This window comes from Xenopus tropicalis, chromosome 6, assembly GCF_000004195.4.
Source record: "Xenopus tropicalis strain Nigerian chromosome 6, UCB_Xtro_10.0, whole genome shotgun sequence".
Taxonomy (NCBI): Eukaryota; Metazoa; Chordata; class Amphibia; order Anura; family Pipidae; genus Xenopus; species Xenopus tropicalis.
In genome coordinates this window covers 2,562,475-2,588,285 of record NC_030682.2, presented here as the reverse complement: position 1 = coordinate 2,588,285, position 25,811 = coordinate 2,562,475, and the positions used below count along the sequence as shown (strand labels likewise).

At 45.4% G+C, this 25,811-nt stretch overlaps 1 protein-coding gene across 1 annotated transcript in view; it reads right to left on the bottom strand.

Annotated features, from left to right (window-relative positions):
* Nucleotides 1-4,879: 4,879 nt before the first annotated feature.
* The window catches only part of LOC116411661 (zinc finger protein 665-like), a 31,008-nt gene continuing 10,076 nt past the window's right edge, over nucleotides 4,880-25,811 (bottom strand). The window contains exons 3-4 of the mRNA XM_031904416.1: nucleotides 8,709-8,851; nucleotides 4,880-8,627 (exon numbers count right to left, since the gene is read on the bottom strand). Coding sequence (XP_031760276.1) covers nucleotides 6,156-8,627; nucleotides 8,709-8,851 — 2,615 coding nt within the window. The 3' untranslated portion in view covers nucleotides 4,880-6,155. The remainder of the gene's footprint in view (nucleotides 8,628-8,708; nucleotides 8,852-25,811) is intronic.

Genomic DNA, 25,811 nt, shown 5'->3' with positions numbered 1-25,811 from the left:
CTCCGGCCCCCTTAAAAGAATGACGGGCTCTGATTGGTTGCGCCAGCACGCACGGGGCGCAACCATATAAAAGAATGCACTGGGGAGCCGGGGAACAGAAGGACGGGACAGAGGAAGCAGCGGGTCGCTGGGGAGGAGCTGAGAGGCCCCATAATTTTTGATGGCAGCCCCGGGGGTAACGCTGTCCCGGCCCGGTCCGGCCCGTATGTTAGTTAATGTGGCCCCTGAGCTAAAATGTTTGCCCACCCCTGTTTTAGAGGCAGGAGTTATTGCAGTAGTGGCTTGTGGCCATATTAATGCTTGGGATTTAGCTAAAATTAGCAAATGAAGCCTGTGTATAGCTATAAAACATTGGTCTAACCTAAGGAAAAAAATGTACATACATATATCTTGACAATTACAAATATATATCAAAACCTTAAGTAGGAAACTAGAGGAGACCCAGTACCTTTGGGGAAAAAAGTGGTTTTCTCTTTGTCCGAGTGGGTTAGTAATACAATAGTCCCATCTGGACCAAACCTTTTTCCAGTTTTCTTGGGATCCTCTAATATTAGCAGTCATATATTCCATTTCCCTCATATCTTTCACCTTGATTAATATATCTTTTAATTTGGGAGGGTGCGGATTTTTCCATTGTGATGTAATAGCCAGCCTAGATGCTGTTAAAATATAGTTTACAAGTCGCTGTTCTGACAAGGTGTTATCGGGGATTGGTTTACCCAATAGTGTTGTATAAATGTCTAGGCTGATATCCCTTAATAAAACCTGAGATAGTAGCTTTTCTACTTCTTTCCATAGTGATACAATTTTAGGACATAACCATAGTATGTGTTTAGGGTGCCCATCTGGCCGCACCCTCTCCAACATAGTGGGGATGTACCTGGGAACATGCGATTTGTATGTATTATTATGCTTTGAATTGGAATTAAGATGTTGTGAAGTCTGTGCCCTTAATGCTGATTTTCTTGTGAAACGTTGAACTTAATAAAGGTATTTAAAAAAAAAAAAAATGAAAGTGTCAGCTTATGGCACTTTTTAAACCCCAGCACTTATTTATGTTTTTACATGTTTTTTGGTTGGAAAAAGCCACAGTTACCTTCTGAGCTGATATTTTGGGGGATGGGGATATGGGAATATTTGGGAGTCTGTTGTAAACAAGTTACCGTATATACTCGAGTATAAGCCGATCCGAATATAAGCCGAGGTACCTAATTTTACCTAAGAAAACTGGAAAAACTTATTGACTCGAGTATAAGCCCAGGGTGGGAAATGTAGCCGCTACTGCTAAGTTTTAATAATCAAAATAAATACCTATAAAATTACATTAATTGAGGCATCAGTGGTATATTTTTCAATATTTATTTCAAAGAAAAACAGTAAACTAGCTCTGTAAGTGGAGAAGAGGGTCAACAAAAACAATATGAGTACTACCCCACGCTCATTGCACATTGGCAAACTGGCAGCAGACCCGGTCCTGGAGGACACGTAAGGGGGAATAAGTATTACTAGTGGGAGCCTAGGCCAGGGCACTGGAGGGTCTGGTTGCGGGGGGCCTAATTTGCACACAAAGGAGACAGGGTGCTAGTCTAGAAGGACCCATGGCACCCGACTCGAGTATAAGCCGAGGGTGACTTTTTCAGCATATTTTGGGTGCTGAAAAACTAGGCTTATACTCGAGTATATACAGTATGTCTAAATACTGAGCTAAAGCTTGTTTGTATTGATATCCTGTAATACAATGTGTATAATAGGGCAGCGCTAGTTTATATGTACCTGTACCCATGATGCACCTGTGTCTCTGTGCCAATGGGATCATTTGGCCAGTATTATTTATGGATTTCTTTTTAGGTTCCACCTAGTTCTCTATAGAGGATGAACTCCAATTGCAGGAACAGAGAACAGGGAGCCGGATTTACTCACATCAGCTGGGATTCTCATTGGAGGATTCTTTTGCATATTAATGCAGCCACTGGCTCTGGGGAGCTGGGAAAGGTTTCATTAAACAAAAACACTAAACCCCACATTACATTACAGGGCAACACAGGAACCAGTGCAGGCTGCATATTAACATTTCTAATTATTAATCAGCTTCTATGGCAGATATTACCTGATGTGCTGTTTGATAATTTACTATGTTCCCTAAGCTCCGCCTCCCAACAGCAGCCCAGAGCAAACTGAGCATGTGCAAGAGCCAAATCTTATAGAAGATGGTCTAACAAAGTAACAAGATGGCGGCCCCCTGTGGACAACAAATGAAAGCATAAATCATTACTGTAATTAGGCTTCTCAATCCCTGGGCTTGTGCAGTAAGTTCATAATGTTTATATTTATGTTCAGTATAAAAATACAGCATTTCTACTGATTTTCAATTTCAGACTTAAGTTCTCCTTTAATTAGATTGGGGGCTAAAAAAGCTTTTGGTAATGTATTTTAGGATTATCTCTTCAATTTTATTTCTCTATTCTACTCCAAAAACAAGAGCAATTGCAGAAGGAGAACAATCAGATATATTTTATGTTTACAAAGGTTCTCAACAAGATTGTCCTTTGTGCACTTTTTTAACATTTCTTTTGAACAACTGATTGGATAACTAAACAAAAATGATATATTCCAATTAATATTATTTTCAGTTCTAATTTTTTTATACTATTTCTAGGGGGCGGCTTTCATTAAAAAAAAATTTAAATTCCATACAGGTATTTTGAATTATTTAGGAATAATACTCTCATCTGATTTATCAAGGCTGCATTCCTTGAATTTTTTCTGCCTTCATTAAATCTATACCAATTAGTTATGTAAGATGTGGATCAATTGTCGATATTCCCTGAATTCTTACCTGATTTTAAATCATCCTTTTCTGTTGAAAAATTATATAAAATTTGAGAAAATTGTAACTAAGATTATTTGGCAAAATAGAAAAATAAAGATTTCTTAATCCTGGCTGAAAAGTCCAAAATGTTTAGGTGGCTCAATTTGCTTCACTTTTAAAAATTGAATTTTGGATCAAATGTCAAATATTTAATGGAACAGATTTCCGAAGAAGAAGAAATTAACCTTAATCTTGGCAATCTGGAATCTTTATTAGAGTCAGGGAAATGTATTGTCTGTTCCCTTCACAAAAAATGGAAAGATCAATTTTAAGACGTAAAAATTAGTGATTTGTTCCAAAAATTTGTTTCAAAATATTTGTGAAACGGGGAAAATATTGTGCGTCAAAAAATTCTTTTGATGAGAAGCAATTCTTTTTGACGCACGACAATTCTATTGACGCTCGCAACAATTTTTGGATGGACGACAAATTTTTACGTGGTGAATTTTGTCGCCCATTTCGCGAAGAAATCTGCCAATGGCGAAATGCAGAAATTCACAAGAATCCATGCCTGGTGAATGCAAAAGAATTGTCCTGCATCAAAAAAGTGTTGTCTCACTTGTAGGATTATAATTATTAGTGACAATATTAACATTTATATGAAATATTAATATTAGCCTATAATAATATAACCAGGTACTAAAAAGGGAGGTTTGGCAAAGAAAGACAATCAAATCGCTGTACTCATTAAAATATAGTTCATGCACAAATCAAAACACACTAACACAATTCATGAAAAGAATGAAAAATATTACACACCCTTACAAAGGATAAAAGCGTAAAAACAATTTCATACAAAAATAATCATCACAGATTATAAACCGTAAATAACCCAAAACAACCAGCAACACAAACCTAGACTATAAGCACTAACGACATTTACAGTCGTCAAACAACAAATAATATCTGTCAAAGACTACAATCAAAATATTACAGACAGTAGAAATCCAATACATAAAGTACAATACCCAATACAAAATCCTAAAACCATCAGAGACAAAAAGACAGGAGAATATTTCCCAATCCTGGGACAGTATGTCAGTCCCTCGGCCGGCAGAGTTCCTCGTTAGAGAGAGACCCCGGCACACAGAGTTCCTCGTTAGAGAGAGACCCCGGCACACAGAGTTCCTCGTTAGAGAGAGACCCCGGCACACAGAGTTCCTCGTTAGAGAGAGACCCCGGCACACAGAGTTCCTCGTTAGAGAGAGACCCCGGCACACAGAGTTCCTCGTTAGAGAGAGACCCCGGCACACAGAGTTCCTCGTTAGAGAGAGACCCCAGCACACAGAGTTCCTCGTTAGAGAGAGACCCCGGCACACAGAGACTGTTCCCCAAAACAGAACCCCAGACTGCATTTTGGTCTCACTTTTTATACTGTTTAGAGCCTCAACCCCCACAAGACACCAGGTTAAACAGGTGAAACAGAAGCCAGAGTGGATCTAAGTTTGTTGTTTTAGTAACAAATGTTTCCCGCACAATATGCAAAGGAAGTCTTTTGATCCATAATCGCTCGATCTCATACCATATTTTATGACCAGCTCTTTGCATAATATACAGTCAGCCTTCGTTTACACATTATGATGATATCATAGTTATGTCACATCTCCACCGCCTTAGGGTCAACTGTTTAGCCTGACTACCCTGATGCTTCTGGCTATTTCCCCAGAGTCCATGGTTTATATTAAATAACTTTTGATCTAAGAGACTCCAGTTGTTATCAGTGACTATGGCCCTGCCCAAACAGGCCTTATTCATCTGTCTCTTGGTCAGTGATGTTACACTTTAAACTAGAATATTAAATACCTATAAAGTCATTTTTATGATGGCTTATTTCTTACAAATGATGGCTGATTTCTTACACACTCGTCAAAAAGAATTGTCTCTCATCAAAAGCATTTTGTTGTCCATTTCGTTAAAAAATCCGCCAATGGCAAAACGTGAAAATTCACTACAAATCCATGCCCGCCAAATTTTCTCGCCCATCACTAGTAAAAATTTAATACATAGAGATACGATGAAACTCAGAAAACTTTATTTAAAAGGAATCTCCTTCATTACCAGGTTTCCCCACTGCTTTGCCAATTTAACATGGAATGTTTCACAAAATCTGAGAGGAATTTCATGTTTCCTTCTTGGAAGAAGAAGACAATCTCCCATATTAGATTAGATATAAAATCTTGGGATATTACCAAAGAAATGTATAAATTACAGGAAAGATATTTATGTCCTAATTGTAAAGCACAAAATTGAGAACTTTTTTAATTTTCTATGTTCTTGCCCAAAGACATGTTTCATGTGATAAATGTTGGAAGCTCAGAAAATGAAGCTAAATTTGGCCCTAACGCCTCAGTTTGCTATACAAGCCATGAAGAATTATTTTATCATAAAAATGAAGGTGCCCAATACTCAACTAACTACTGGGCTTGATAGTTATTTGCATTGGGTGATGGCAGCAGCGTAGGGACAAGGAATACATACATTTATACATTCAGCTTTAATCATTCAAATTTGCCTCCATTGCATTGTTCTGAGAAAATGTTTTTCCTTATTGTGAATGGTTTCTCCCCTGTGTGGATTCTATGGTGTTAGTTAAAGTAGACATATACAGTAAGTGAGACTCCCCCAGTCTTGTAATAATAATAATAATGAATAATATTTGGTGCTGGTTTCAAACTGGGCTAAAATGTAAATTTCCTTTAAAAACATCCCCTTTATTAGAGCTCATAGAGCTGCTATGGTCCCTGTCTGTGTTTAAAATGAGGGGTGGGCGTGTCCTAACGGTCCCTGCCAGAAGCACAGTAGGAAGGGGAGAGCCAATCACAGCCCTGCAGTCACACAAGCACAGACAGGCTTCAGTTCCCTATCAGGTCAGCCTAGCTGCTGATTTTTTTTAACTTCTTAAAGCACATTCCTTCTATATTTAAAAAATAATGGAAAGTAAAATGTTTGCCACATTCTGTATAAGTAGAAAGATTCTGTAAGTAGAAAGATTCTTTTGTGTTTTGGGTGTAACCAAAAGCTGCTCTTGCAAGTGTATTGTTTCCCACATTCTGTGCAAGTAAATGGTTTCTCTCCTGTGTGGATTTCTGGTGTGAGTGAAGGCTGGACCTATAGGAAATTTTTTCCCACATTCTGTACAAGAGAAAGGTTTCTCCCCTGTGTGGATTTGCAGGTGTCTATGAAGGTTGGACCTACCAGAAAATTATTTTCCACATTCTGTACAAGAGAAAGGTTTCTCCCCTGTGTGGATTTGCAGGTGTCTATGAAGGTTGGACCTACCAGAAAATTATTTTCCACATTCTGTACAAGAGAAAGGTTTCTCCCCTGTGTGGATTTGCAGGTGTCTATGAAGGTGGCTTTTTCGAGAGAATTTTTTCCCGCATTCTGTACAAGAGAAAGATTTCTCCCCTGTGTGGATTTTCTGGTGTGAGTGAAGGCTGCTTTTTCGAGAGAATTTTTTCCCGCATTCTGTACAAGAGAAAGGTTTCTCCCCTGTGTGGATTTTCTGGTGTGAGTGAAGGTTGCTTTTTCGAGAGAATTCTTGCCCACATTCTGTACAAGAGAAAGGTTTCTCCCCTGTGTGGATTTTCAGGTGTCTATGAAGGCTGGACCTATCAGAAAATTCTTTCCCACATTCTGTACAAGAGAAAGATTTCTCCCCTGTGTGGATTTTCTGGTGTGATTGAAGGCTGCTTTTTCGAGATAATTTTTTCCCGCATTCTGTACAAGAGAAAGATTTCTCCCCTGTGTGGATTTTCTGGTGTGATTGAAGGTGGCTTTTTCGAGAGAATTCTTTCCCGCATTCTGTACAAGAGAATGGTTTCTCCCCTGTGTGGATTTTCAGGTGTGAGTTAAGGTTGGACCTATCAGAAAATTCTTTCCCACATTCTGTACAAGAGAAAGGTTTCTCCCCTGTGTGGATTTTCAGGTGTGAGTGAAGGCTGGACCTATCAAAAAATTCTTTCCCACATTCTATACAAGAGAAAGGTTTCTCCCCTGTGTGGTTTTTCTGGTGTGAGTGAAGGCTGCTTTTTTGAGAGAATTCTTTCCCACATTCTGTACAAGAGAAAGGTTTCTCCCCTGTGTGGATTTTCTGGTGTGAGTGAAGGCTGCTTTTTTGAGAGAATTCTTTCCCACATTCTGTACAAGAGAAAGGTTTCTCCCCTGTGTGGATTTTCAGGTGACTGTGATGGCTGGTCCAATCAGAAAATTCTTTCCCGCATTCTGTACAATGGAAAGGTTTCTCCCCTGTGTGGATTTTCAGGTGTCTGTGAAGGTTGGACCTACCAGAAAATTCTTTCCCACATTCTGTACAAGAGAAAGGTTTCTCCCCTGTGTGGATTTTCAGGTGTCTGTGAAGGTTGGACCTACCAGAAAATTCTTTCCCACATTCTGTACATGAGAAAGGTTTCTCCCCTGTGTGGATTCTCAGGTGTGAGTGAAGGCTGTACCTATCAAAAAATTCTTTCCTACATTCTGTACAAGAGAAAGGTTTCTCCCCTGTGTGGATTTTCTGGTGTTTGTGAAGGTGGCTTTCTTGAGAGAATTCTTTCCCACATTCTGTACAAGAGAAAGGTTTCTCCCCTGTGTGGATTTTCTGGTGTCTGTGAAGGCTGGACCTATCAGAAAATTCTTTCCCACATTCTGTACAATGGAAAGGTTTCTCCCCTGTGTGGATTTTCTGGTGTCTGTGAAGGCTGGACCTATCAGAAAATTCTTTCCCACATTCTGTACAAAAGAAAGGTTTCTCCCCTGTGTGGATTTTCAGGTGACTGTGATGGCTGGTCCAATCAGAAAATTCTTTCCCACATTCTGTACAATGGAAAGGTTTCTCCCCTGTGTGGATTTTCTGGTGTCTGTCAAGGTGGCTTTGCCGAGAGAATTCTTTCCCACATTCTGTACAATGGAAAGGTTTCTCCCCTGTGTGGATTTTCAGGTGTAAGTGAAGGTTGGACCTATCAGAAAATTCTTTCCCACATTCTGTACATGAGAAAGGTTTCTCCCCTGTGTGGATTTTCAGGTGTGAGTGAAGGTTGGACCTATCAGAAAATTCTTTCCCACATTCTGTACAAGAGAAAGGTTTCTCCCCTGTGTGGATTTTCTGGTGTCTGTGAAGGTGGCTTTCTTGAGAGAATTCTTTCCCACATTCTGTACAAGAGAAAGGTTTCTCCCCTGTGTGGATTCTCAGGTGTGAGTGAAGGCTGCTTTTTTGAGAGAATTCTTTCCCACATTCTGTACAAGAGAAAGGTTTCTCCCCTGTGTGGATTCTCAGGTGTGAGTGAAGGCTGCTTTTTTGAGAGAATTCTTTCCCACATTCTGTACAAGAGAAAGGTTTCTCCCCCGTGTGAATTTTCTGGTGTGAGTGAAGGCGGCTTTTATAAGCAAATTCTTTCCCACATTCTGTACAAGAGAAAGGTTTCTCCCCTGTGTGGATTTTCAGGTGTGAGTTAAGGTTGGACCTATCAAAAAATTCTTTCCCACATTCTGTATAAGAGAAAGGTTTCTCCCATGTCTGGATTCTATGGTGTGAGTGAAGGCTGGACCTATCAGAAAATTCTTTCCCACATTCTGTACAAGTGAATGGTTTCTCCCCTGTGAGAAGTTGCTGGTGTGAGGGATCTTTAGCAGATTCAGTACAAGGGAAGGGTTTCAAGCCTTTTTGGTTTACGGCAAAACTATTATTTTGAGAGAAATTCTTCTCCTCGGAATCTGTACCCAAATTCTCCAGTGAGTCTGTATTAATGCTCTTGTGGATGAACTGTTGAGAAGACAGAAGGAGATTAGTATTACATTTCTCCCCACACTCAGTGCAGTGATATGGTTTCTCTCCTTCACTCACCATTTGGTGGTCTGGGTGGGACTGATCTTTGGCTAAATCCTGTGTATAGGGGAGACCACTGGCTGCTCCACTCTGGGGGTTCTCTTGTTTCATCTGTAATGGTGTTTCAGAGATCTTTCTCCCCTTATCCTTGAAGCAGTTCACTATAAAAAGGAAACAGAGGCCAAACTTTAAGTGTTACCGACATTACAAAATCGATTGTGGGTTCATCAGTATAGAGATGCAGCCAGCAAGTTTTCACATCTTTTCTCACCATGTTAAGGCACCATTTTTTGAGTGTTAAATCCTGCCTCTAGATGGTGTTAGAGTGCAAAGACTTACCAGCAAAACACAACAGAAAATGTTTTTTCCCTGTATTAACTGGAAGAGACATAATTATTATTCTCACAGTGACTGGGAATGAGGAGCAATGGCACCCGGACTGAGAGGAAAGTTATATAAATAAATGAAAAGAGATATGGACCGGGCAGAAATCCTCTGTACACAATGTGCTGAATAAATTGCTCTTACAGATTGTTTTATTCCCGGTATCTTTTCTTTAATATACATGATGTCCGAATGAATTATCATGTTTGGACAAGGCATAAAGACAGTGTAGAGGGCTGCTGTGGTGTATTAAAGGGGAAACAAACCCTGCTGCACAGCACTGCTGAAGTTACCAATGAGAATTCTGTAAGAATTTGCTTATCTTGGGTGCCATTATTTGTATTATATACATATGTGTTTCTGTTTATGTGTTATACACTATGTATGGGGGAGTTGTACTATAAACCAGTTGTGCAAGTCACACCGAAGCCAAATCTCCATATCAAAGGGGCTTTCTGTAGATGGTGGTGGGACAGTACGTCTGCGAGAAGCCATAAAACTCAACAGTTACTGAGCAATGGGCAAGGTGTGGTTTTTATCAACCCATCTGATCAGTTGGTATGTGGGGGGCAGTGGCTGAAAGGTGTATAAATGTGGGCTGGGCAGTAGAGAAAAGGAGGAGGAACTTGGGGGAAGGAACCTGGAAGGATCACCTGGGGAGAGTATCAGAAGTGGCCGGGCAGGATGTGAGACAGACCAGAGGAGGCCATGGCTAGAGAAAAGGAACCAAACCACCATGTTCTGTGTTTGTCGGTAGCTATAATAATGTAGGCTTTGTTATTAATCTGTAAATGTAAATAATGTAAATATATTTTGTTTTGTTAACTAATCTTTTCATTGTAACAATTCATTGATTTGCTACTCAATATATTCATTTTAATATACACTTATTGGTGTGGGTTATTTGTCTGCTTCTCAAAAGAACCGGAACCCTAGTAAGAGGGGTGATTATATTATAATATTATATTATTATATTTATATATATATGTAGTCAAAAATCTTACAGATTATGGCGAGCCAATTGTGTAGGAGAGCAATGCATGGCATTTAATTCATATTTATAAGTGTATAGTATTGTGTAGCAAACCAATCGATTGTTTTGTGTTGTTTTAGTTCTTGTTTTGTTAAAAGAATGGATGTTTAAGTTAAAAAGATTGCCAAGGTCACATGTTCAGGGGAGATTGCTAAGTGTATGCAGGGATCCCCAGATCCATGGGCTGAGGCTCAGGCGTATGTGACCAGGGCAATCCAGGAAAAATGTATGTCTAAATCTAAGGGAAAAGTGCACTGGTGTTTGCTGCCTGCTGGATAGCGGAACTGTATAAAACTCTAGCGGTGCAGAAAGAGAATCTGGAGGAAAAGATTGTTTATTTGAATGATGCGATTGATTCTCTGAAATTTTCTGTTGAAAATGCTGCTGCTCTGGCCATTAGCAACCAGCAACCAATGGCAGAACCCAAGGAGATATACAGGGAGAATGAGCTGCTATGGCCATTAGCAACCAGCAACCAATGGCAGAACCCAAGGAGATATACAGGGAGAATGAGCCGCTATGGCCATTAGCAACCAGCAACCAATGGCAGAACCCAAGGAGATATACAGGGAGAATGAGCTGCTATGGAGATTAGCAACCAGCAACCAATGGCAGAACCCAAGGAGATATACAGGGAGAATGAGCTGCTATGGCCATTAGCAACCAGCAAACTCTGGCAGAACCCAAGGAGATATACAGGGAGAATGAGCTGCTATGGCCATTAGCAACCAGCAAACTCTGGCAGAACCCAAGGAGATATACAGGGAGAATGAGCTGCTATGGCCATTAGCAACCAGCAAACTCTGGCAGAACCCAAGGAGATATACAGGGAGAATGAGCTGCTATGGCCATTAGCAACCAGCAACCAATGGCAGAACCCAAGGAGATATACAGGGAGAATGAGCTGCTATGGCCATTAGCAACCAGCAACCAATGGCAGAACCCAAGGAGATATACAGGGAGAATGAGCTGCTATGGCCATTAGCAACCAGCAAACACTGGCAGAACCCAAGGAGATATACAGGGAGAATGAGCTGCTATGGCCATTAGCAACCAGCAACCAATGGCAGAACCCAAGGAGATATACAGGGAGAATGAGCTGCTATGGCCATTAGCAACCAGCAACCAGCAACCAATGGCAGAACCCAAGGAGATATACAGGGAGAATGAGCTGCTATGGCCATTAGCAACCAGCAACCAATGGCAGAACCCAAGGAGATATACAGGGAGAATGAGCTGCTATGGCCATTAGCAACCAGCAACCAATGGCAGAACCCAAGGAGATATACAGGGAGAATGAGCTGCTATGGCCATTAGCAACCAGCAAACTCTGGCAGAACCCAAGGAGATATACAGGGAGAATGAGCTGCTATGGCCATTAGCAACCAGCAACCAATGGCAGAACCCAAGGAGATATACAGGGAGAATGAGCTGCTATGGCCATTAGCAACCAGCAAACACTGGCAGAACCCAAGGAGATATACAGGGAGAATGAGCTGCTATGGCCATTAGCAACCAGCAACCAATGGCAGAACCCAAGGAGATATACAGGGAGAATGAGCTGCTATGGCCATTAGCAACCAGCAACCAATGGCAGAACCCAAGGAGATATACAGGGAGAATGAGCTGCTATGGCCATTAGCAACCAGCAACCAATGGCAGAACCCAAGGAGATATACAGGGAGAATGAGCTGCTATGGCCATTAGCAACCAGCAACCAATGGCAGAACCCAAGGAGATATACAGGGAGAATGAGCTGCTATGGCCATTAGCAACCAGCAACCAGCAACCAATGGCAGAACCCAAGGAGATATACAGGGAGAATGAGCTGCTATGGCCATTAGCAACCAGCAACCAATGGCAGAACCCAAGGAGATATACAGGGAGAATGAGCTGCTATGGCCATTAGCAACCAGCAACCAATGGCAGAACCCAAGGAGATATACAGGGAGAATGAGCTGCTATGGCCATTAGCAACCAGCAAACTCTGGCAGAACCCAAGGAGATATACAGGGAGAATGAGCTGCTATGGCCATTAGCAACCAGCAACCAATGGCAGAACCCAAGGAGATATACAGGGAGAATGAGCTGCTATGGCCATTAGCAACCAGCAACCAATGGCAGAACCCAAGGAGATATACAGGGAGAATGAGCTGCTATGGCCATTAGCAACCAGCAAACTCTGGCAGAACCCAAGGAGATATACAGGGAGAATGAGCTGCTCTGGCCATTAGCAACCAGCAACCAATGGCAGAACCCAAGGAGATATACAGGGAAAATGAGCTGCTCTGGCCATTAGCAACCAGCAACCAATAGCAGAAAACAAGAAGGAGAATGAGCAGCTCAAACAGAGGCTGAGGGAGGCAGAGGGCACCATTAAACGTTTGGGTGCAACCTCCAGCAATGTAGGGGCTGATCATTCAAAATGTATATCAGAGGTTAAAGAGTTAAAGGCTCAGTTAGGAGCAAGAAGTCCTGTTGTATCAGCTGTTACTGGGCAGAATAATACTAATAAGGGGAGAGATCTGTCTGCTAATGGTATAAAAGAAAGCAGTAGGAAATGTAACACTGCAAGTGAAGGTAATGTGGCTAGTATAGAATGTACCAGTCATGCCAGGCCTTCTAAAGTGATTACTAATTGTGCAGAGTACAGGGCTGATAAACTGAAACATAACAGTACAGAAAAGCAGGTTTCTAACCCCCTGCAATCTAGGCAACAGCATCACAATGACAGGGTGTGAGCGATACAGGCTTCTCCCCTGCAACACAGACTTGTAACAATTCAGTTACACACATACAGGAAAGAAAGTGTTTGGGGGCTGTGTGTGTTCCAGAGTTGGGCACATAGCCGGGTATTGTACCCTGAAACACTAATATTGGGATAATAATAACTGGTACAATGAGAGAGAGATTGGGAATTCCTCTAGGTGGGGATTGCAAAAGAAAAGTAGGAATGGGAATACATGGATCCCATATCAGCTTCTTACAACTCAGAGAGAAAGGCTGAGTGCAGGGAACTCCAACCCCCAAACTGCATGGGGGGCATTTAAACATGAGCTGGAAAGTATCCAATTAGAGCTTTCCCAAATGAAAGGGAGAAGGGCCAATGGGAATAGGGGGAAACACAATGGGAATATGCCCTGACTCTTTCCCTTCACCGAGTTTATATTTTACAGGATAAACAAGATTTCAAGGTTATGTGAAGGAGAATTCCGTGCCTGACCCTGTCCTGAAAAGAAAAAAAAAATTATAGAGGCCCTTACTTATATGTTTCTTTTTTCCTTTTTACACAGAAGGAGAAGCCTCTAAATTGGGTTGGTACAGTCAGGTTATACAAATTCAAAAACATTTTTGGTTTTTAATAGTTAGAATGAGCTGCACTGTGAGGGGGTAAAATTAATTTTATTTTTGATATAATTTGCCTGAGTCAGATTTTGTTTCTTTACCCTTTGCATTAGCAGCAACATGTTTGTGCCATTTGTACACAGACTGCGCGCTGCTTGGTTCCCTCCATATACGTTATGTGTGTCTGTAGCAAAGCTGCATTCAGTCTGGAGTTTTTCTTGTTAAGTTTTTTTTTCAAGTTTGTCATTGTTTGTATGTGGAGTTTGATGTGTGTAAAGCTCTCAAGGTGGGGTGTTTTATAACCACTTCACTCTACTAGTCTGTATTATAGTTACCAGCCCAGTCTGTTCTATACATTTCTACTTACAGCAAATGTTTTACTTTGTTTATGTTTAGGGTCTGTCTGTCCCAACAACAAACCCACTGGGCCTGACAATGATGCTCCTTACATCTATGTTGCTCTATTTCAGATGATCAGGCAGGAAACTGAGGGGAAATACTGAGACAAAGATGACAAACATCTCACTAGTGATTGGGCTCAGATAGTGCCGCACACGTTAGTGTATCTGTTTCATTCCCTGCAGTCAGTATTGGTTATGGTCACACCTATCCCTGAATTGAGGGGCTAATCCCAGCTATGCTGATAAAATGTGCCGCAGAGATTCTCACCCTACCCCCCAGCAATAAAGTGTTTTCCCTGTGGGGTCTCTTTCATATGGGAACCGGGGTAAGCAAAATGTGTTGGGTGTTGCACACACCAAAGTGTAAGGGCCATGGGTTACTGCAGGGGCCTGAGATGGGATCCAGCCCAGACATGGGGGGGCAGAATAAGGTGGGTAAGGGGGGGGGTACAGAGCACAGACAGTGCAGCAAAGTGTAAAGGCCATGGGTTACTGCAGGGGCCTGAGATGGGATCCAGCCCAGACATGGGGGGCAGAATAAGGTGGGTAAGGGGGGGGGGTACAGAGCACAGACAGTGCAGCAAAGTGTAAAGGCCATGGGTTAGTGCAGGGGCCTGAGATGGGATCCAGCCCAGACATGGGGGGCAGAATAAGGTGGGTAAGGGGGGGGGTACAGAGCACAGACAGTGCAGCAAAGTGTAAAGGCCATGGGTTACTGCAGGGGCCTGAGATGGGATCCAGCCCAGACATGGGGGGCAGAATAAGGTGGGTAAGGGGGGGGGGTACAGAGCACAGACAGTGCAGCAAAGTGTAAAGGCCATGGGTTAGTGCAGGGGCCTGAGATGGGATCCAGCCCAGACATGGGGGGCAGAATAAGGTGGGTAAGGGGGGGTACAGCGCACAGACAGTGCAGCAAAGTGTAAAGGCCATGGGTTACTGCAGGGGCCTGAGATGGGATCCAGCCCAGACATGGGGGGCAGAATAAGGTGGGTAAGGGGGGGTACAGCGCACAGACAGTGCAGCAAAGTGTAAAGGCCATGGGTTACTGCAGGGGCCTGAGATGGGATCCAGCCCAGACATGGGGGGGCAGAATAAGGTGGGTAAGGGGGGGGTACAGCGCACAGACAGTGCAGCAAAGTGTAAAGGCCATGGGTTAGTGCAGGGGCCTGAGATGGGATCCAGCCCAGACATGGGGGGCAGAATAAGGTGGGTAAGGGGGGGGGGTACAGCACACAGACAGTGCAGCAAAGTGTAAAGGCCATGGGTTACTGCAGGGGCCTGAGATGGGATCCAGCCCAGACATGGGGGGGCAGAATAAGGTGGGTAAGGGGGGGGTACAGCGCACAGACAGTGCAGCAAAGTGTAAAGGCCATGGGTTAGTGCAGGGGCCTGAGATGGGATCCAGCCCAGACATGGGGGGGCAGAATAAGGTGGGTAAGGGGGGGTACAGCGCACAGACAATGCAGCAAAGTGAGCTGGAAACGAAGCCTCTAAAAGTGTGTGGGATTTTCTAACTGGCAGAAGGGTTAAAATTATGAGTAGGAACAACTGTTTTTATAATTAGGTTAATTATTACCTCACAGTACCCCAAAACTGAAGCCTGTGTGAGTGTTATATAACTTGGGTCTCTCCTTTCACTTTCAGCACAAATACATATTATACATTAATGGGGGTCCCTGAATTTTATATCTTTTTGTATTTAGAGGGCTCGAACCGGAACCGGAACCCTAGTAAGAGGGGTGATTATATTATAATATTATTTTATTATCTATATATATAGTTCAAATCTTACAATTCTGCTAAACATAAACTTCATTAAAGGAGAAGTTGTGCTCAACCACTGAATTTTAAACCATCAGACAGGGAGCAATGAGGCTGTGACCACAAAATACATATAGACACAACAAGAGCCCCTCTGCACTCCCCCATTTTCAATAGGGCATTAACCCATTCTGTGTATTAAGCTGCCAAGCCATGCCCTTGCCTTTAAGCAAAACAGGGATTGTGTGTCCCTATATTGTAATATATTTAAGCTGGTCCTACCCTCACTCACCCCCCCCCCCCAGTTTGGCCGGTCCTACACACACCTCCAGTCTGGTCAGTACTACATTCACTTCCCCCTCAGTCTGGCCAGTGATACACTCACCCCTGTTCTGGCAAGTCCTACACTCACTACCCCTTGGTCTGGCCAGTCCGACAATCACTCAGCCCCAGTCTGGCCTGTCCTACACTCACTCACCCCTTGGTCTGGCCAGTCCGACAATCACTCAGCCCCAGTCTGGCCAGTCCTACACTCACTCCCTCTCAGTCTGTGCCAGTGATACATTCACCCCCATTCTGTTAAGTCCTGCCTACATTCAGCCTGGCCAGTTCTACCCTGACTCACCCCCAGTCTGGTCAATCCTACACTAACTACCCCCTGGTCTGGCCAGTCCTACACTTACTCACCCCCTGGTCTGGTGGGTCCTACACTCACTCCCGGTCTGGCCAGTCCTACACTCACTCACGGTCTGGCCGGTCCTACCCTCACTCACCCCCAGTCTGGCTGGTCTTACACTCACCCACCCCCAGTCTGGCCAGTCCTACACTAACTCCAGGTCTGGCCAGTCCGACTGCACTAGCCAGACCGGAGGTGAGTGAGTGTAGGACCTGCCAGACTGGAGGAGAGTGAGTATAAGACCAGCCAGACCGGGGGTGAGTGAGGGTAGGACCAGCTAGACCGGGAGTGAGTGAGAGTAAGACCGGCCAGACCGGAGGTGAGTGAGTGTAGGACAGGCCAGACCGGGGGTGAGTGAGTGTAGGACTGACCAGAAACGGGGGTGGGTGAGTGTAGGACTGGCCAGACCAGGGGTGAGTGAGTGTAGGACTGACCAGAACCGGGGGTGGGTGAGTGTAGGACAGGCCAGACCGGGGGTGAGTGTAGGACTGAACAGACCGGGGGTGAGTGAGTGTAGGACTGACCAGAACCGGGGGTGAGTGAGGGTAGGACTGAACAGACCGAGGGTGAGTGAGTGTAGGACCGGCCAGACCGGGGGTGAGTGAGTGTAGGACTGAACAGACCGAGGGTGAGTGAGTGTAGGATCGGCCAGACCGGGGGTGGGTGAGTGTAGGACTGGCCAGACCGGAGGTGAGTGTAGGACTGAACAGACCGGGGGTGAGTGAGTGTATGACTGACCAGAACCGGGGTTGAGTGAGGGTAGGACTGAACAGACCGGGGGTGAGTGAGTGTAGGACCGGCCAGAACCGGGGTTGAGTGAGGGTAGGACTGAACAGACCGGGGGTGAGTGAGTGTAGGACTGAACAGACCGGGGGTGAGTGAGTGTAGGACCGGCCAGACCAGGGGTGAGTGAGTGTAGGACCGGCCAGACCGGGGGTGAGTGAGTGTAGGACCGGCCAGACCGGGGGTGAGTGAGTGTAGGACAGGCCAGACCGGGGGTGAGTGAGTGTAGGACCGGCCAGACCGGGGGTGAGTGAGTGTAGGACAGGCCAGACCGGGGGTGAGTGAGTGTAGGACAGGCCAGACCGGGGGTGAGTGAGTGTAGGACCGGCCAGACCGGGGGTGAGTGAGTGTAGGACCGGCCAGACCAGGGGTGAGTGAGTGTAGGACCGGCCAGACCGGGGGTGAGTGAGTGTAGGACCGGCCAGACCGGGGGTGAGTGAGTGTAGGACCGGCCAGACCAGGGGTGAGTGAGTGTAGGACCGGCCAGACCGGGGGTGAGTGAGTGTAGGACCGGCCAGACCGGGGGTGAGTGAGTGTAGGACCGGCCAGACCGGGGGTGAGTGAGTGTAGGACCGGCCAGACCGGGGGTGAGTGAGTGTAGGACCGGCCAGACCGGGGGTGAGTGAGTGTAGGACCGGCCAGACCGGGGGTGAGTGAGTGTAGGACCGGCCAGACCAGGGGTGAGTGAGTGTAGGACCGGCCAGACTGTGGGTGAGTGAGTGTAGGACAGGCCAGACCGGGGGTGAGTGAGTGTAGGACAGGCCAGACCAGGGGTGAGTGAGTGTAGGACCGGCCAGACTGTGGGTGAGTGAGTGTAGGACAGGCCAGACCGGGGGTGAGTGAGTGTAGGACCGGCCAGACCAGGGGTGAGTGAGTGTAGGACCGGCCAGACTGTGGGTGAGTGAGTGTAGGACAGGCCAGACCGGGGGTGAGTGAGTGGCAGCCTCACTACAGCTGGGGAGCTTTTTCAACTCCAACTTAACAAAAGTGTATTAGGGCATCATTATCTCTATATGTAAGTGTCAGGAACACGCCACTCTCAGGCGCACGTGACACCGGGACTGGGAGACAAGGGGTTACACTCAGTCCCCTTACACACAGGTTAGACTAACGTCAGACACCCCCAAACACCCCCCCACCCCAAATAACTATTCCCTGCCCCATCTATCATTAACAGGTGATAGAAACCTAATGTGAATATCTCCCTGCTCCCTACAACAGGTACTATTCCCCAATACACACATGTACCCCTCACTCTCTCTCACTGTAGTTAGGGTTAGCTTCCACTCATTCCCCCAGCACTCTAGCAGCCAAAGGGTTAATTACACACTCTCCTGCCAGCAGCCAACTAGTTAATTAGCAGTTACACAGATATTACAAAAAGAGACACACACATTACATTGCAAACAGTAAATAAAAGGGAATAAAACAGAGAAACCCTATGTACGTTACCCAGTTAGGAATTTCCTTTGTTTCCCCCTGAGGCAAAGAGTTATAGCCATGAGCTCTAGTCACTGGGTCTGTTGCCCTTTTATCCCCCGCTGGGCCCCTCCCTCAGTACCATATGCATGAGGGGGGAGTGGCCAGGAACTTGCCCCTTGGGACCCCCTGTAGAGGCTGCAATTCTCAGGCCAGTTTCTGCCATATAATACTGGCACTTGCCGGTACCCAATATTATTATGAGAATAGGGGCTTGTTTTAACCCATATGTGGGGGATCAGAATGATACCAAACATGAGGGGGGTCTCCTGTCCCAGCCCCCCAGAAACTATCCCCCTAACTGGTGGGTATTGGCAGTCCCTGTTTGGTACCATTGGGAAGCATGGGCCCCCCATAACCAATATGTGATTTATGGGGATGTGACCCCTAAAGCAAAGGAGATATGGATCCCTTTCTATAATCCATATTTTCTCATAGCTGCGCCCCCTGCTGTTCTTAGGGCCACAATTGCCTCTCTTTAGCAACAGATCAAAAAACCAATTGCCCCAACTTCCCCCCAACTGCCCCGGCTCCGCATTGTCTGCTAACCCAGATAAGTGTCACCTTCCCACAGCCCCTTGTTGTATATTTAATTAATTGTCTCTTGTGGGCCCAAAGCCAAATGCTGCCAGGTTTAACTCTGTACATGCCAGGGGAATACTGTTCTGGAAAGACAAATAGGGAGGGTTTTACTCAGGGGAATAAGCAGTAAGTGGGTTCAGCTGCTGCTATTTGGGGGCCCAAGTGCAGGATTCTGTGCGCACCCCTGGGTGGCGGTACTGAGCATTGGGTTCCATGAATAAAAATGGTTCAGACCCAAGATGGAGGCAACGGCTGTGGGGGGAGCAGTGATTATTCCCATACAGTAAATAGGGAGATTTCTGGAACAGCCCTGGATCTCACCACTTACCCACCTTATTCTGCCCCCCATGTCTGGGCTGGATCCCATCTCAGGCCCCTGCACTAACCCATAACCTTTACACTTTGCTGCACTGTCTGTGCACTGTACCCCCCCTTACCCACCTTATTCTGCCCCCCCATGTCTGGGCTGGATCCCATCTCAGGCCCCTGCAGTAACCCATGGCCTTTACACTTTGCTGCACTGTCTGTGCGCTGTACCCCCCCTTACCCACCTTATTCTGCCCCCCATGTCTGGGCTGGATCCCATCTCAGGCCCCTGCACTAACCCATAACCTTTACACTTTGCTGCACTGTCTGTGCACTGTACCCCCCCTTACCCACCTTATTCTGCCCCCCCATGTCTGGGCTGGATCCCATCTCAGGCCCCTGCAGTAACCCATGGCCTTTACACTTTGCTGCACTGTCTGTGCGCTGTACCCCCCCTTACCCACCTTATTCTGCCCCCCATGTCTGGGCTGGATCCCATCTCAGGCCCCTGCAGTAACCCATGGCCTTTACACTTTGCTGCACTGTCTGTGCGCTGTACCCCCCCTTACCCACCTTATTCTGCCCCCCATGTCTGGGCTGGATCCCATCTCAGGCCCCTGCAGTAACCCATGGCCCTTACACTTTGGTGTGTGCAACACCCAACACATTTTGCTTACCCCGGTTCCCATATGAAAGAGACCCCACAGGGAAAACACTTTATTGCTGGGGGGCAGGGTGAGAATCTCTGCGGCACATTTTATTAATCAGCATAGCTGGGATTAGCCCCTCAATTCAGGGATAGGTGTGACCATAACCAATACTGACTGCAGGGAATGAAACAGATACACTAACGTGTGCGGCACTATCTGAGCCCAATCACTAGTGAGATGTTTGTCATCTTTGTCTCAGTATTTCCCCTCAGTTTCCTGCCTGATCATCTGAAATAGAGCAACATAGATGTAAGGAGCATCATTGTCAGGCCCAGTGGGTTTGTTGTTGGGACAGACAGACCCTAAACATAAACAAAGTAAAACATTTGCTGTAACTAGAAATGTATAGAACAGACTGGGCTGGTAACTATAATACAGACTAGTAGAGTGAAGTGGTTATAAAACACCCCACCTTGAGAGCTTTACACATATAAAACTCCACATACAAACAACGAAAGACAAACTTTGGAAAATAATCTACAGACTGAATGCTGCTTTGCTACAGACACACATAACGTATATGGAGGGAACCAAGCAGCGCGCACTCTGTGTACAAATGGCACAAACACGTTGCTGCTAATGCAAAGGGTAAAGAAATGAAATCAGATTGTGCCTCAGAGCTTTTTACTCTCCTATTAAACTAAAGCAGCAGCCATTTTACCCCCTCACAGTGCAGCTCATTCTAACTATTAAAAACCAAAAATGTTTTTGAATCTGTATAACCTGACTGTACCAACCCAATTTAGAGGCTTCTCCTTCTGTGTAAAAAGGAAAACAAAACCTATAAGTAAGGGGCCTCTATAATGTTTCCCACAGGACAGGGTCAGGCACGGAATTCTCCTTCACATAATCTTCAAATCTTTAGTTTATCCTGTAAAACATAAACTTGGTGAAGGGAAAGAGTCAGGGCATATTCCCATTGTGTTTCCCCCTATTCCCATTGGCCCTTCTCCCTTTCATTTGGGAAAGCTCTAATTGGATACTTTCCAGCTCATGTTTAAATGCCCCCCATGCAGTTTGGGGGTTGGAGTTCCCTGCACTCAGCCTTTCTCTCTGAGTTGTAAGAAGCTGATATGGGATCCATGGATTCCCATTCCTACTTTTCTTTTGCAATCCCCACCTAGAGGAATTCCCAATCTCTCTCTCATTGTACCAGTTATTATTATCCCAATAATAGTGTTTCAGGGTACAATACCCGGCTATGTGCCCAACTCTGGAACACACACAGCACCCAAACACTTTCTTTCCTGTATGTGTGTAACTGAATTGTTACAAGTCTGTGTTGCAGGGGAGAAGCCTGTATCGCTCACACCCTGTCATTGTGATGCTGTTGCCTAGATTGCAGGGGGTTAGAAACCTGTTTCTCTGTACTGTTATGTTTCAGTTTATCAGCCCTGTACTCTGCACAATTAGTAATCAGTTTAGAAGGCCTGGCATGACTGGTACATTCTATACTAGCCACATTACCTTCACTTGCAGTTTCACATTTCCTACTGCTTTCTTTTATACCATTAGCAGACAGATCTCTCCCCTTATTAGTATTATTCTGCCCAGTAACAGCTGATACAACAGGACTTCTTGCTCCTAACTGAGCTTTTAACCCTTTAATCTCTGATATACATTTTGAATGATCAGCCCCTACATTGCTGGAGGTTGCAACCAAACGTTTAATGGTGCCCTCTGCCTCCCTCAGCCTCTGTTTGAGCTGCTCATTCTCCTTCTTGTTTTCTGCCATTGGTTGCTGGTTGCTAATGGCCATAGCAGCTCATTCTCCCTGTATATCTCCTTGGGTTCTGCCATTGGTTGCTGGTTGCTAATGGCCATAGCAGCTCATTCTCCCTGTATATCTCCTTGGGTTCTGCCATTGGTTGCTGGTTGCTAATGGCCATAGCAGCTCATTCTCCCTGTATATCTCCTTGGGTTCTGCCAGAGTTTGCTGGTTGCTAATGGCCATAGCAGCTCATTCTCCCTGTATATCTCCTTGGGTTCTGCCAGAGTTTGCTGGTTGCTAATGGCCATAGCAGCTCATTCTCCCTGTATATCTCCTTGGGTTCTGCCAGTGTTTGCTGGTTGCTAATGGCCATAGCAGCTCATTCTCCCTGTATATCTCCTTGGGTTCTGCCAGTGGTTGCTGGTTGCTAATGGCCATAGCAGCTCATTCTCCCTGTATATCTCCTTGGGTTCTGCCAGAGTTTGCTGGTTGCTAATGGCCATAGCAGCTCATTCTCCCTGTATATCTCCTTGGGTTCTGCCAGAGTTTGCTGGTTGCTAATGGCCATAGCAGCTCATTCTCCCTGTATATCTCCTTGGGTTCTGCCAGAGTTTGCTGGTTGCTAATGGCCATAGCAGCTCATTCTCCCTGTATATCTCCTTGGGTTCTGCCATTGGTTGCTGGTTGCTAATGGCCATAGCAGCTCATTCTCCCTGTATATCTCCTTGGGTTCTGCCATTGGTTGCTGGTTGCTAACGGCCATAGCAGCTCATTCTCCCTGTATATCTCCTTGGGTTCTGCCAGTGTTTGCTGGTTGCTAATGGCCATAGCAGCTCATTCTCCCTGTATATCTCCTTGGGTTCTGCCAGTATTTGCTGGTTGCTAATGGCCATAGCAGCTCATTCTCCCTGTATATCTCCTTGGGTTCTGCCAGTGTTTGCTGGTTGCTAATGGCCATAGCGGCTCATTCTCCCTGTATATCTCCTTGGGTTCTGCCAGTGTTTGCTGGTTGCTAATGGCCATAGCGGCTCATTCTCCCTGTATATCTCCTTGGGTTCTGCCAGAGTTTGCTGGTTGCTAATGGCCATAGCAGCTCATTCTCCCTGTATATCTCCTTGGGTTCTGCCATTGGTTGCTGGTTGCTAACGGCCATAGCAGCTCATTCTCCCTGTATATCTCCTTGGGTTCTGCCAGTGTTTGCTGGTTGCTAATGGCCATAGCAGCTCATTCTCCCTGTATATCTCCTTGGGTTCTGCCAGTGTTTGCTGGTTGCTAATGGCCATAGCGGCTCATTCTCCCTGTATATCTCCTTGGGTTCTGCCAGTATTTGCTGGTTGCTAATGGCCATAGCAGCTCATTCTCCCTGTATATCTCCTTGGGTTCTGCCAGTGTTTGCTGGTTGCTAATGGCCATAGCAGCTCATTCTCCCTGTATATCTCCTTGGGTTCTGCCATTGGTTGCTGGTTGCTAATGGCCATAGCGGCTCATTCTCCCTGTATATCTCCTTGGGTTCTGCCAGAGTTTGCTGGTTGCTAATGGCCATAGCAGCTCATTCTCCCTGTATATCTCCTTGGGTTCTGCCATTGGTTGCTGGTTGCTAATGGCCATAGCAGCTCATTCTCCCTGTATATCTCCTTGGGTTCTGCCATTGGTTGCTGGTTGCTAATGGCCATAGCAGCTCATTCTCCCTGTATATCTCCTTGGGTTCTGCCATTGGTTGCTGGTTGCTAATGGCCATAGCAGCTCATTCTCCCTGTATATCTCCTTGGGTTCTGCCATTGGTTGCTGGTTGCTAATGGCCATAGCAGCAGCATTTTCAACAGAAAATTTCAGAGAATCAATCTCATCATTCAAATAATGAATCTTTTCCTCCAGATTCTCTTTCTGCACCGCTAGAGTTTTATACAGTTCCGCTATCCAGCAGGCAGCAAACACCAGTGCACTTTTCCCTTTTAATTTAGACATGCACTTTTCCTGGATTGCCCTGGTCACATACGCCTGAGCCTGAGCCCATGGATCTGGGGATCCCCGCATACACTTAGCAATCTCCCCTGAACATGTGACCGTGGCAATCTTTTTATTAAGACATCCATTTTTTAAACTTAAAACAACACAAAACAATCTACTGATTTGCTACACAATATTATATAATTATAATCTAAAAGCCATGCATTGCTCTCCTGCACAATTGGCTCGCCATCTGTAACATTTTTCACTATATATATATATATTAATAATAATAATCACCCCTCTTGCTAGGGTTCCGGTTCTTTTGAGAAGCAGACAAATAACCCACACCAATAAGTGTATATTAAAATCAATATATTGAAGAGTAAATCAATTGACTGTTACAATTAAAGGATTAGTTAACACAAAACAATATATACTGTATATATTATTTATATTTAAAGATTAATAACAAAGCCTACATTATAGCTACCGACAAACACAGAATATGGTGGTCTGGTTCCTCTTCTTTAACCATCATGGCTCCCTCTGGTCTGTAGCCCCCACATGCTCCCTGGTCACTTCTGATGAAGTTCCCAGATGCTCCCCCAGATGCTCCCCCAGATGCTCTCCCAGATGCTCCCCCAGATGCTCCCCCAGATGCTCTCCCAGATGCTCCCCCAGATGCTCCCCCAGGTGCTCTCCCAGGTGCTCCCCCAGGTGCTCTCCCAGATGCTCTCCCAGATGCTCCCCCAGATGCTCTCCCAGATGCTCCCCCAGATGCTCTCCCAGATGCTCCCCCAGATGCTCTCCCAGATGCTCCCCCAGGTGCTCTCCCAGATGCTCTCCCAGATGCTCCCCCAGGTGCTCTCCCAGATGCTCTCCCAGGTGCTCTCCCAGATGCTCCCCCAGATGCTCCCCCAGATGCTCCCCCAGATGCTCTCCCAGATGCTCCCCCAGATGCTCTCCCAGATGCTCCCCCAGGTTCCTCCTCCAGGTTGTCCCTCTTGACCACTGCCCAGCCCACATTTATACACTTTTAAGCCACGGCCCCACATACCAACTGATCAGATGGGGTCGATAAAAACCACACCTAGCCCATTGTTCAGTAACTGTTGAGAAGGCTTCTCCCATACAGTAATGAGTGTTTATGGCTCCTGTACCAGCCGTACTGTCCCACCCCCATCCCCAGAAATACCCTTTGATATGGGGATTTGGCTTCGGGTGGGACTTGGGCAACTGGTTTATAGTAATCAGTAGAACTCCCCCATACTCAGTGTATAACACATAAATATGTATAAAGACACAAAGGCATATGTATATAACACAAATAATGGCATCTAAGATGAGCAATTTCTTACACCTGCTGTACGCAGTGGTCTCCCTTCCAAGCACTGACCAGGGCAAGCCCTGCTTAGCTTTCCAGATCTATCAAGATCAGGTTCATTCGGACCACAGGTGACTTGGTTGAAATTGTTTGAAATACATTAGAAAAGTGTAAAAGTCAAGAGAGAGAATTAAAATTGAGAAAGGCGGCAAGCTAAAGCCAAAAGGGCCATGACAAAATCCAAAGAGTTAAGAGACCTAGCATACACAGGCACACTCACTTCAATGGACTGATTTTGCATGGTGTGGCCGCAGGTAATTTGGCAGGAAAAAATTGAAATACTTTGGCAAATGTAAAAGTCTGGAGATAGAATCAAAGTTGAAAAAGGCGGCAAGCTAAAGCCAAAATTCAAAGAGTTAAGAGACCTGCTATATGCAGCAGTCTCCCTTCCAAGCACTGACCAGGGCAAGCCCTGCTTAGCTTTCCAGATCTATCAAGATCAGGTGCAGTTGAGCCACAGGTGACTTGGTTGAAAGTGTTTGAAATACTAAAAATATTAAAAGTCCAGAGAAAGAATCAAAGTTGAAAAAGGTGGCAAGCTAAAGCCAAAAGGGCCATGACAAAATTCAAAGAGTTAAGAGATCTGCTGTACGCAGCGGTCTCCCTTCCAAGCACT